General features: G+C 44.8%; 1 protein-coding gene across 1 annotated transcript in view; it reads left to right on the top strand.

The window, feature by feature from the left end:
* Nucleotides 1-12,750, top strand: part of kdrl (kinase insert domain receptor like) — a 62,970-nt gene that overhangs the window by 41,603 nt on the left and 8,617 nt on the right. Inside the window, exons 18-26 of the mRNA XM_029119405.2 lie at nt 152-256; nt 2,256-2,369; nt 2,687-2,775; nt 3,406-3,559; nt 4,182-4,279; nt 5,444-5,566; nt 6,060-6,171; nt 7,732-7,831; nt 11,572-11,677. Coding sequence (XP_028975238.2) covers nt 152-256; nt 2,256-2,369; nt 2,687-2,775; nt 3,406-3,559; nt 4,182-4,279; nt 5,444-5,566; nt 6,060-6,171; nt 7,732-7,831; nt 11,572-11,677 — 1,001 coding nt within the window. The remainder of the gene's footprint in view (nt 1-151; nt 257-2,255; nt 2,370-2,686; nt 2,776-3,405; nt 3,560-4,181; nt 4,280-5,443; nt 5,567-6,059; nt 6,172-7,731; nt 7,832-11,571; nt 11,678-12,750) is intronic.

Below are 12,750 nucleotides of genomic sequence, written 5' to 3'. Positions count from 1 at the left end.
ACGGGCCTGCTGGTCTGAATTTCAGCAGGTCATTTTAATTCCGGGCCCGTATGTTTCCTGGCACAGAACCCAGTCAGGGTTCATGAGTCCCGTGGGGACAGCTGATCTCCTGTGTCTTCTGTAACCGCCCAACTCCCCCCTGTTGTTCCAGGCAAAACTCTGGGCCACGGAGCCTTTGGGAAGGTCGTGGAGGCCTCCGCTTTCGGGATCGACAAGCTCTCGACCTGCAAGACTGTGGCCGTCAAGATGCTGAAAGGTAAGTCCGGTCAAGGTGAGGTACCTCACCTGGTCCAGGTGCCGATGAAGGCTCTGCTATACTGCAGACGGACGGACGGATTGAACAGGTTAAAAATAACAGTTCTGCACGTAACAGGTGTAACACGGCTGTCGTTCCAGCCGACGATGTGCATGGGATTAATGAAAACCCATGTGACAGCGCATGAGCCTGCAGTGGCAAGTTGCACACTGGCTATTTGCTTAAAGTAGGCGTGTGAACGCTGCTTGTCAGCCGGTGCGAACTCAGTCATCAGAGTCTCCGATGTGGTTGACTGGCCAAATATGACGGGAATCAGGACAACATTCCACTTTAGGAAGTCGTGGGAAGTTCAAGTGGGTACAGTTTTTGTATAAAATTACATGGAGAAAAAACATTGACATTTTGTTCATTTTTTTTAATGGTTAGCCAGATGTTTTAGCGGTACAAAAACAATTTGAAACACCGACCCTCTTGTCTGAAGCTCAAGCGTGATTTACTGTGACCATACCTCACAGAAACATTTTGCTAACAATTCTCAGTCCTTCAGTGCATATGTGTCCCATCAAAATGGAAACTGTGAAAAGCAAAACAGGATGAGTGATTCTAGAAGCCAGGGAAGATTTCCCTTGGGACCTGGGATTGTGGTCTTTGTAGAACAAGCATTTCAAACGCTGCTTATATCTCCTTTGGGTTGAAGTGTTCCAAATACATTTTTCCTTGCTTTATCTGTGTCTAGTAATGGGACTACTGATGAATGGCGATGGCGAGGAGATGAATCCAGCTACATAGGGATGATAAATCAGGCCATTTGTACAATATTTCTGTCAGCATCGTGCCATTAATCTTACCTCTTTGCATTAATCTCAGCGGAACGGAGCTCAACCTGCTGCCCCGCCAAAAAACCCTGGGTCAAAAATTATGAAAAGCAGCTCAGTTCCCTCAACTGGCCGTCTGTGTGGTTCAGGACTCACTATTAGTCAGCAGCAGCTGAAAGAGAAAGAGATGTCACACAGGCACTGAGAGCCAGGAGCTCCAAAACTAACACCAAATTCTAAATAGTTTTGGCACACTGATATTGGGGGAACAAAACGAGCTATGTGGTTCACCTCATGTGGCTGAAAATACCCTCAAATCAAAGCTCACAGTCTGCACTTCGACACTGATGTCACATGAATCGGTCTGTCATTTCAAGTGCCGGACTACAGAGCTAAAAATAAACGAATCTGTCTAAAGGCATTTGTAGTTTGCTGTGCTGTAGTAACTCAAATTGGAAGCATTAGACCCCTCCCACAAGTGCCTAGCAGGTATTCCACAGTCTTTGGGGTCAAGGTTGACTGTCTTTAAGTCTGTGATGTCGATGGCTCCATTAAAAGGAGGAGTCACGCTGGTGGAGTTTAATACTGTATGCATGTGCTTATGAAAATCCATCCCTCTGACCTCATCTAGCATTTAAGTATGTCTGTCTCCGATGTAGATGAGCTGTACAACTGAGAAACCAAGCAGCGTTTTTCTATTCTGGGAAAAAAAACTGGTGTTCACAGCCAACTGGTATATTGGCCCCATATGTTTCCACTGGTGTTTATTTTGATGTAACATACGACCAGTCTGTGGGTAGGGCCCTCGTGTATGCAAGTGTCTGTTTTAATGTGACATGTGATGACTGATGTTTATGTTTTAAGTTACATCGTAGACTTGATTTATTTCCTGCTGTTTTCTTTGCGTACCACCTTGACCCTGCACATTGAACATTCTCATTCAGATGCTCTCATTATCTCAAGTGAAAAATGTCTTGCCTATCTGAAATGTCCTCCACAGGCGTAGAATGTGTTCTTTGTTGTTCAGTTCCCAGAGGCCTGTGGACATACATCAGCTTGAGTAATCTTTAGCAAGGCTAAAATAACTGAAATTGTATTTGATAGCGAGAATATACACCTACACTTTTTAAAGGGCTGTATGAAACATGTTTATTTAAACGATCTGTGTGTTTGTGTTGTAACAGGAGGAGCTACGACAAATGAGCGCAAGGCTCTGATGTCTGAGCTGAAAATCTTGATTCACATTGGCCATCACCTGAATGTGGTCAACCTGCTAGGAGCTTGTACCAAGCCTGGAGGTGAGAGGGGGTACAGGGTTAGCTCTGGGGTTAAACCTAGCCCCTACATGACTTGTATCATGAGCTCCAAAATAAACAAGGTAATTTGATTAGCCTTTAGGGGTTCTTCACATTGAAACCCTTTGAAATACCTGTTCACACTATTCCTTAAAGAATATGTGTTCCCCTACAGTTTAAATGTTAAGAACCCCTAAAGGATCCAACAGGAACCTCTCCCTTCTAGATTGTATTTTGTGAAGTAAAGGTAAACATTTGGCAGTTTTGGAGTGGCTACCTGTAGCTAGTTATCTATGGGTTATGTGCTTCTGTCCTCTCAGGGCCGTTGATGATGATTGTGGAGTTCTGCAAGTATGGAAACCTGTCAAACTACTTGAGAAGCAGGAGGGCTGACTTCTTTGTCTACAAGGTAAATAACGAGCTCGAAGGACTGCAGCGTAACAAAGTCCTGCTTTACCATCACATTTAAATCAGAGGGGTATTATGTCACTGAAACCCTCGTGATTCCGTCCATGAATTAGTCCATGATTCAGTCCATGATTCAACCATGATTAAGTCCATGGATCAGTCCATGATTCAACAATGATTCAACAATGATTCAGTCCATGATTCAATCCATGATTCAACCATGATTACGTCCATGGATCAGTCCATGATTCAGTGCATGATTCAACAATGATTCAACAATGATTCAGTCCATGATTCAACCATGATTACGTCCATGGATCAGTCCATGATTCAACAATGATTCAGTCCATGATTCAATCCATGATTCAACCATGATTACGTCCATGGATCAGTCCATGATTCAACAATGATTCAACAATGATTCAGTCCAGGATTCAATCCATGATTCAATCCATGATTCAACCATGATTACATCCATGGATCAGTCCATGATTCAGTCCATGATTCAGTCCATGATTCATCCATTTCACATAGTAATGGAAAAATCCCAGCTCACCAGTAGAATCATTTCCTCAGCCAACCTAAGGCTTGCGTCCATTTCTCACTTGATCTCCTGTGCCCTGTACGTCAGAACCAGGATGGTAAGGTCATGACGTCGGGGTCGGGCTGCGACCTGAGCGAGCTCATCAAGCGGCGCCTGGAGAGCGTGGCCAGCACCGGAAGCTCGGCTAGCTCTGGTTTTGTGGAAGATAAGAGCTACTGCGACTCAGAGGAAGAAGACGAAGGTAAACTAAATGATACAAACAGCATTTCTTCCTTCCCCTCACCGGCCCTCGCCCCTCCCTCATCCCTTCCCCCCCGACCTCACCCAACCTCCTTCCCGCACCCTGATGGGACATTTCCTCCCCCTGGTCATAAATACAATCAATAGGACAGGAACCCCAGACCGACACCTCCTGCCCTGGAAGAGGAGGAGGTGGACGTCGACTGTTGATGTCCTCCTCTGACCTCCACGCTTGATCTAGACCTGGTCCTGGCACGGCGGCCATTTTGGTTTTGTGATGTGTTATTTCTGGTGTGATTAGCTGTTTACTCAGGTGGGCTGGGTAAACAGGGTTCCTCCTCAGAGCTCCCTGCTGTCCCACTGGGCTAACACCCCCCGTCACCTTGCATCTAAAACAACAGCAGGCATCCTCTCCTGCCTTTTAAGGGTATTTTTAATAAGGCAGATTGTAGCTGGATGAAAAAACGTGTTTAGATTATGGTGCATTGTTGTTTTCTGTCTTCTGTGGGATGTTCTTACGGTAAATGGACTGTTACATAGATTTTCTGTTGTGTAGAGAATGGCACAGCGTTTTAATTTTTTTAAATAGCATTCGTTGTTGCTTTATTTCGTTTTACCCTCAGAGCCCGAAGATCTTTACAAGAAAGTGCTGACAATGGAAGACTTGATTTGCTATAGTTTCCAAGTTGCAAAAGGCATGGAGTTCCTGGCTTCACGCAAGGTAAGCACCTCTTCTCAACAAATGACTGCATCAATATCAGTTGATTTGCAAAAGGTGGATGGAAAATGTTGATGTTTATAATAAACGAACACTGGTTTGTAAATCTTTATTCCATAAACCAGACTTCAGATTGACAAAAAATATTTTTTGGATGCCTGGGTGCTTTATTTTGTACAACGTTCTGTTCACAGTGTTTCATTCATAGTTAAAGCGGTCCCATGTGATCCCACTGCGCTTTTTGTGTTTAGTTCCCATGGGGGGCCAGGTTGAAAAAGTTTAGTAATGTCAGCCCCCACTACTGTAAGTTTGGTAAAGTCTGCCCCCACTACTGTAAGTTTGGTAATGTCTGCCCCCACTACTGTAAGTTTGGTAATGTCTGCCCCCATTACTGTAAGTTCGGTAAAGTCTGCCCCCACTACTGTAAGTTTGGTAAAGTCTGCCCCCACTACTGTAAGTTTGGTAATGTCTGCCCCCATTACTGTAAGTTCGGTAAAGTCTGCCCCTGCTACTGTAAGTTTAGTAAAGTCTGCCCCTGCTACTGTAAGTTTGGTAAAGTCTGCCCCTGCTACTGTAAGTTTGGTAAAGTCTGCCCCTGCTACTGTAAGTTTGGTAAAGTCTGCCCCTGCTACTGTAAGTTTGGTAATATCTGCCCCTGCTACTGTAAGTTTGGTAATGTCTGCTACTGCTGACATAAATGTGTTAATGTCTGCCCCCCGCTACCGTAAATTGCGCTGGATAACAGAGTCAGCCAGGTGATTTATTGTTAAATTATGTTCCATGCAATGTTACAGGCACTTTGGCTGTAATCCATTTAAAACTAAATCCCATTTAAAGGTCAGTCACTGGCTCCAGGAGAGCGGATGGGACTGATTAGTGTGCCCACGGTTGTAAAAAACCTTATTGAATAGAAAGGCTTAACCTGGATTAGGAAACATTTTCATCAGAATATCACAGATGTTTCTTCCATGTGTTTGTTCCAGCTGACATTTATAAGCCCAGTAGTTGTTCCCCATTGGGCGACCGGTTCCAGCCACTACCCATCGACACTCACTGTCACGTCAAGCAGAATCACAACGGAAGACGTGTCCACGCGACCGACCGTGCCCACGCCAGGTCATGCGCTGACGTCGATCCTCATCCAAGTGTTCTCTTCTGTCCCGTTAGTGTATTCATCGCGATCTGGCCGCTCGAAACATCCTGCTGTCTGAGAACAACGTTGTGAAGATATGTGATTTCGGACTGGCCCGGGACATCCACAAAGACCCGGACTACGTTCGCAAAGGAGATGTATGTATGAATAGCAATGCGATCAAGTCAACCGTACCATGGTACTAATCGTCTTTAAAGAATAAGGCCAGTGTGTAGGTGAGTGCACTGATTACTGCTTGTTATGCGAGTCTTGAGGCAAACATGACTATCACTGTCACTGAGAAATAGTTGCTTGAAAAGGTCAATAATGGTGGAGTTTTTATTACCGACTTGGCAAAAACAAAACACTGAATAAACAGTGTTGAGCTTAGTAATACCGTCCTTGAATGTAAATGTTAATGTGGTATTTCTGGGAAATGGCAGATATTCTGGCCTGTGTTTATCTGAAATTCAAATAAACATGTTTGTCTGTGTGGTCTGGAGGAATGTTTGGTAGAACTTGGTTGAGCTTCAGGACAGGTAGTCAGTTGCCTCACTTGACTGTTAGGTTACTCATTGATGGTATGAGATGCAAAAGCAAATTACCTCTCTTATCTGTTACTCCCCCCCACCCCACCCCACCCCACCCCAGGCCAGACTGCCTCTCAAGTGGATGGCACCAGAGGCCATCTTTGACAAGATCTACACCACTCAAAGTGACGTCTGGTCTTTTGGAGTTCTGATGTGGGAGATCTTCTCACTGGGTAAATATGCACATGTTCAGTTTTAACCGGGAATGACCCGGATATCACCCCCCCCCCCCCGGATATCACTTCCTGTTAGACCTCCTCATTAGCAGAGTCAATGAGCAGAAATTAACAAAACATCTGTGCACATTTCAAAAACGCAGCCATTTGGAACAATGCAGAGTAATTCAATGCATATTTCCTGTGCTGTGCAATGTACAACCGGCCAGCAAAGCCGACATGTCCACAGTCCAGGTTCAGTAGTGACCTGGGCTACGTGAGAAAACGATTTTACTGCAAAAACATCATTGAGCTTTGACGTTGAATATTAAGATGGACAGGGCCCGTTAAAAATGAAGCCTATGTCCAATTTACACTGGCGCTTCACAGCTGTCAGAGCAAAACCACTGTAACCAAGCAGCCGATCAGTGTAAATGTTTGTCCCCTTTGTGAGACCACTGCAACCTTTGAGATGCCATTGTACATAGGTCTATGACTGTGCACATCACAGCCGACCAAGCCTTTCTATAGCGGCACTCGGCGTGACAGAGTGTATGTTGAAATGCCGCTGTGGGTGGCGTGGGCAACATTCAGAGTAAATGTTAGGAAACTTTAAGGAGAAGGCCATGCCATCGGGGCAGAGCTTTAAGGTTGATGTTGCTGCCAGGTTTGATTGTCCGCCACAAAGCCCATCACCCAGGCGAAAAAAGGGTGTGGAATCTACCTGTAACACTCGTTCTTTCTCTCTCACATTCTCTCCACTTTCTGTGTCTTCCTCCACTAATATTTCTGTCCCAACCCACACACACACACACACACTCATAGACACTGATACATGTGCCATCCAATAACCAGTGACTCACACATCTGGGTGGTGTTAACAGGGCCTCAGAAAGATACATTGGGACACGAAACGACTGCTGAAAAATAAAAATAATGTTGCAACCTGATAGGTGTTCAGAAGGTCAAGAGTTAACGCCAGTCCCAAGGGTCTGGCACAGGCAGAAAACGGCTTGAGCCATAATCTAGCAGATTGAGCTGGGTCTTTGGTCTTGGATATCCTCGTCTTGTTAGTTTAGGTGCCAAACCTTCAACAACACGCCAGTCTCTATGTTTGATATGGTTTAACGGTAATCAATCTATTTGTTTATCGTGATTGGTTGATCCAATGGAGAGAAATATTCAAGGTTGTTCTGGCAGAGGATATCCTCCTATTATTGCTTGTTATTAAAATCGAGATAGCATTCAGTGCTATCTGATATTGTGTCAAGGATCTCAGTCTGGTACATGAAAAAATATTGGTTCATGAGTCTGAAAATTTTTATGGATTAAATAATAAGGGCAATATTTTACAAAACTGGATTGGATATTTAAGCTGGCTTAGTGTATTACAGTTTCTTTGTAGGCATGTAATCATCAACCATTCAACAATCCTTCTAGCATGTGGTCAATCAGTAGGTATTTAAACCTTCAACAGACTGTTTACAAGGCGTTTTTCTTTAATGCATCTGAAGTATCCAACCCTCTCTGCGTTGGGAGTTTGAAACGTCTGATAACCCCCTCGCCTCTCCTGTCCAGGGGCGTCTCCGTATCCCGGTTTACACATCGACGAGGACTTCTGCTGCCGCCTGAAAGAGGGAACCAGGATGAGCGCTCCGGAATACTCCTCCTCTGAAATGTAAGGATCGAGCAGTCTGGAACTGCCAAATGTTTAGATCAGCAAATATGCTGTTGGGCTAATTCATCTGGTGAAATGTAGAATGTACACGGTCCACCGCGGTCTAATTCCAGGAATTATGACCAGATTGCTGCACCTTTTATCAATGACTCACTAAGAATGTTGCCAGGACGGTCTGAGTGGGGGGGGGATCGCCGGTAAAGTGATGCATTGTGTAGACTTACCTGCCAAGAGGAAGACCTAATGAGAGGGAAATCAAGCCTAACCAGAAAAATAGAGGTTTGGAACTGATGTGTTCAACTTCTTGCAAATCCACTTATAAGGACCCTGTAACATCCTAGAAATAACGCTCCAAATGTTTGCACAACATTAGATTCAAATCCGTTGTCCTCATCAGGATTTTCCATTACTCTTGCCTTCTCTGGATTGTCTTAAGAAAAACCTTAAAAGAGAGAAAAAAAAATGGGTTTTTATTTATTCAAATGTAATGAAAGATAATGGAACAATATCTACTTGGTTTTCAATTGCGGTTGTGTCGCTGTTCCTTCTCATGAACATTCTGGGAGCATTGTGGAGGGAAACGTTACGAAGAATTCTAGCTTTTAGTGACAGCATGGAACACGAAGGCTAACAGCTTCAACCGTCTGAATTCAGAGCATTCAGGTGACTGAAAATTATTTGGGGGAGCTGCCTGTAATATCAGAGGGAATGTGTCCCCCTTTTTTATAACCCATTACCACTGAAAGATCCGGAATTTTACAAACACCTTGTGCCGACTGGCGCCAATTGAGTGGCTACTTCACTGAGACAGAGAGACGTTGATTGAAAATGACCTGCAAAATAAAATCCAGACCGTGACTCAAAAGCCCTGTTTAAACCTACTTCTAACATGCGTATTTTCTCCTGATCTTGTCCATTTACACCAATTAGATCTGATCACAGTCAGATCATAATGCATCTCTTCTTTGCATACACTCGTGCAAATGATCTGGCTACAATCAAAATGTGGACAACGTCAGGACAAAGGACACATGTTGTCACCAGGTATAAACAGAGCTTTAAAGGTCAGTACCTGGGGATTGGGAACAAATGGGGAATAAATGTCAGCTCCAAAGATCCAGTCAGACCCACTGGTGCCAAAGTCCTCTCCCTAAGATCCCCCTCTAAGATTTCCCTTCTGGTTCAAAGCAAAATGGTCTATTGACAGAGTAAAGATATAGGGAGCTGATAACACTAAGCTCGTGCCAAAGAACCAGGAACTACAACCTACCCCTTGTTTTAAATAAAAACAAGACGGCAGATATCAGTTTAAATGGAAAGCAGAAGAGCAGTGCGGGCTCCCGTCTCCAGGGGTACTAGTCCCCCTCATCTCACACCTCTCCTCAGAACCTCCTGATGTTTATCATGTGTGGGAGCCGGGGACCCACAGACCCTGACCCTTGACCCCAACACCCCGCGTTATACGTACAATGCTCGCAATGTTTGTTTTGTGTTTTCACGGGTTATTTTAGGGGTTCGCACAAAGGCCCTCTCTTGTCACGCTTTGTGTGGACTCTTGGAATAATAGCTACTGCTTCAGCGTAAGATCATGGAGGTTGTAGTGAAGTTAACATCGAAGAGGGCGATGCAGGACTCTTGCCAATGCTGCCAGGTCATCAGTGATGTCACCCAACACTTGACGAAGGGCATTTCCCATCAGCCCCATTCTTGGACTATGTAAGACACTCTCCAAGACACAGGAGTAGAGAAAGACATTCCATAGCGTTCTCGCCGGTGAGGAGTAGTGGGCCGAGGGAATCCCCCCCCCCGTGGCAGCGTATTCCCAGAAGACACCAACAATCGCTCTTTATTCCCTTTACGTGGCTAAGAGGAAGCGAGTTTAAAACTGGGTGTGCGTACGGTAGTGTAGTGGGACGCTGGACTGCTGTGAACGTCCATCCTGGGAGGATGTGAGGACCCCCTCCCCTGATCAGGGACACTCATTAACATGGGAGCTGTAGCCCAGCCGCCTCCTCCGGCCCTTCACCCCTGCACAGATAGGAGAGGAGACGTCTTGCCAAACCAAAGTCTGCGTGCTCTGAATGCTGACACAGATGGAGGGGGGATGGGGGTGGGGGGGGAGGGGGGGGGGGCGTAACGGGAACATCTGCTTTGGACTGACATTTTCTTAACTCCAAATTGACTCGGTCTGCTGCCAGTCAGAGTTAATTGGCGCATGGCTGTGTTTAGGCAGAGCCCTCTGTGTATGGGATTTCCGCAGCAAGAAAGGGGGGGTTCCACAGTAACTAAAGCGATGGGGATTCATCAACACCGCGGCCGGTCTCGTTCACTGAGCGGACTACAGGGCTGGGTTTAAACAGCGGGAGCTCCCCGTTTGAATTCCTCCACGGCTCAGTCCGTTATTACAGGGAGGTGGAAGGACGGCCCACAGCGCCTCTGAGTCTTCCCATACGGACGGAGATGCTGACAGCTCGTCAGAGACCCCAGGGGCATTTGAGCGCGCCTAATGTTCACACCGAGACCGACGGGGAAGGAGATACAGCCCCGCAGACCAGATGATCTTTGGAAAGCGACGTCTTGGGTGTGAGGATTTCACGTGATTTGTTTGGGTGAACACCAGCGACAGGGCTTCTCTCGTGTCAGCCAGCCTACACACACACACACACACACACTCTCACAGACACACACACACACACACAATCTCATGCAATCACACACACACACACACACACACTCTCACAGACACACGCACACACAGTCTCATGCAATCTCACCCATACACAAACACACACTCTCAAACACACACATACAGGGTCTATCCAAGGAGGAGATCCTTGGTTCCCTCCAAAAATCCCAACACTCCTGGTTGTGATAGATGGAGTGCTTGCTGCCTTCCATTTTCACTGAATCACAGCATATGGCTAACAACTAATCCCCTCAGCAGTAGGCAGGACTCATTAGAGTTTTTTTGTTTCTTTGGTGCTATTATCAATAGTATGGTGCAGTGTTTCAAAACTCTAAGTATAAAACTCTAAACTGATAATACTTGTAAACCATTACATTTGGAATTCAAAACAACTGCTTTCATTTGGCTTGTAACATTTTTGATTCAACCACTAAGATTTTGGTGAAATACAATGAGTACTTTCATTTAGTCATTGAAACAATCAGTTAGTCCTTGATCAAACAATGTAGGACACGTTTTGCCAAATGACTCTTTGAAGTGCTGAAGGTAAACTGTTCCTGTTTATTTGACTGTTTTCACATTAGGCAAAACTCTAACTGTACTTCACCCATCAGAATTGACAGAAATTAATTTCCATAATTTCTATCCCATAATGAAATGACATCTTCTACAATCATTGATGCAAAAACTTTTATTACAACATGTTTTTTTTTGCCTAATCAATTGTAACAAATACTATCAGAAAGAAAGAAACGAAATGTCAATGTTTAGCACACACTAGACAAATTTGTATCAATTCTAAATTTTCCGTCCATTGCGGGATAACGCCTCTTTTTTCTCATCCACTGCGTGACATTGTTCGCCAGTCATGTCATGTTTCATTATGGAGGTCATGGACCTTCCACCTCCGTAATGAAAAGGAGATTACTGGTTGTGAAAAAGAAGGTACTTTTGATGACCTGTCGCGTTTTTTGTACTAAGAGTGGCGAAATAGTACCACAAACTTGTGTGACTAGAACCAAAGTATCTAAAATGTGTGTGTGTGTGTCCTCAGATACCAGACAATGTTGGACTGCTGGCAGGGCGAGTCAGGAGATCGACCAACTTTCACTGATCTAGTGGAGAGGCTGGGAGACCTGCTACAGGCCAGCGTTCAGCAGGTAACATCTCTAAAGTGTTTGTTTTCTTCCTTCTGACCCACTGGACGTTAGCAGGTAAAGCAGAAGGGTTTACGTTATGTTATGTGATGAAGCCCAGGCTTAATGAGAGCTGGAGTTCAGAAGTCATCGGAGTTGTGTATGGTGTCTTGTCTTGAGTCGGTTATAAAGTGAGGTACACCCCCTGGAAAGTGGTCTTTGTTGTTTACATATTTGGACATATGGATATGTAATCTTTACTTCAACACTACTGACAGGTAAATGTAACGTGTGAGAGTGAAAGATTGAACTTTGCAAACATTTACTCACCAAAAATCTACTGAAATGCATTTTCAAATGGAGGGGGGGGGGGACAAGAAGCTTCATGTTGTTGTTTCTTGTAATGGTTTATCAGACTCCTACATACAGAAAATGTTGCCCACTCTTCCTTACAGTCATGCTTAATCTGTGTCATGTTTAAAGGCTTTCTTACATGCACAATACATATTCAGTCCCCCCACAGCGTTTCAATAGGATTGAGGTCTGGGCTTTGATTCTGACATTCCATAACCCTGCAATTCTCCTTTTTCTGCCATTCTTTTGATTTGGTTGTGTATTTTTTTCAAAATGGAAATAGTGGTTGATTCAGCAAGTTGGCCGAGCCCTGAGGTAGCAAAGCAGCCCCAAACCATAACACCACCGCCGCCATGCTTGATTTGAGGTTTTCTTTGAGTTTGACTCGTGTCCATATATTTACATTTTCATTTATTTATTTTTGTTGGGGAGGGCAGTGGCACTGGTCCAAACAGTTAGCTACAGACAGAAGACTGACTGACTGATTGATGGACAAACATAATGATAGTCAGTCTGTCATTTGGTCAGTCAGTCTGTCTATCTGTCCATCTGTCTGTCCATCTGTCTGTCTGTCTCTCTGTCTGTCTCTGTCTGTCCGTCTGTCTCTGTCTGTCTGTTCGTATCTCTCTCTGTATGTCCATCTATTTGTCTGTATGTCTGTCTCTCTGCCTGTCTCTCTGTCTGTTTGTTGGTCTGTCCGTCTGTCTGTCATTCTGTCTCTGGCTAACTGTTTGGACCAGTGC

This window comes from Esox lucius, chromosome 4 (genome assembly GCF_011004845.1).
Source record: "Esox lucius isolate fEsoLuc1 chromosome 4, fEsoLuc1.pri, whole genome shotgun sequence".
NCBI classification, from domain to species: Eukaryota; Metazoa; Chordata; class Actinopteri; order Esociformes; family Esocidae; genus Esox; species Esox lucius.
This window is presented reverse-complemented; position numbering and strand designations above follow the sequence as displayed.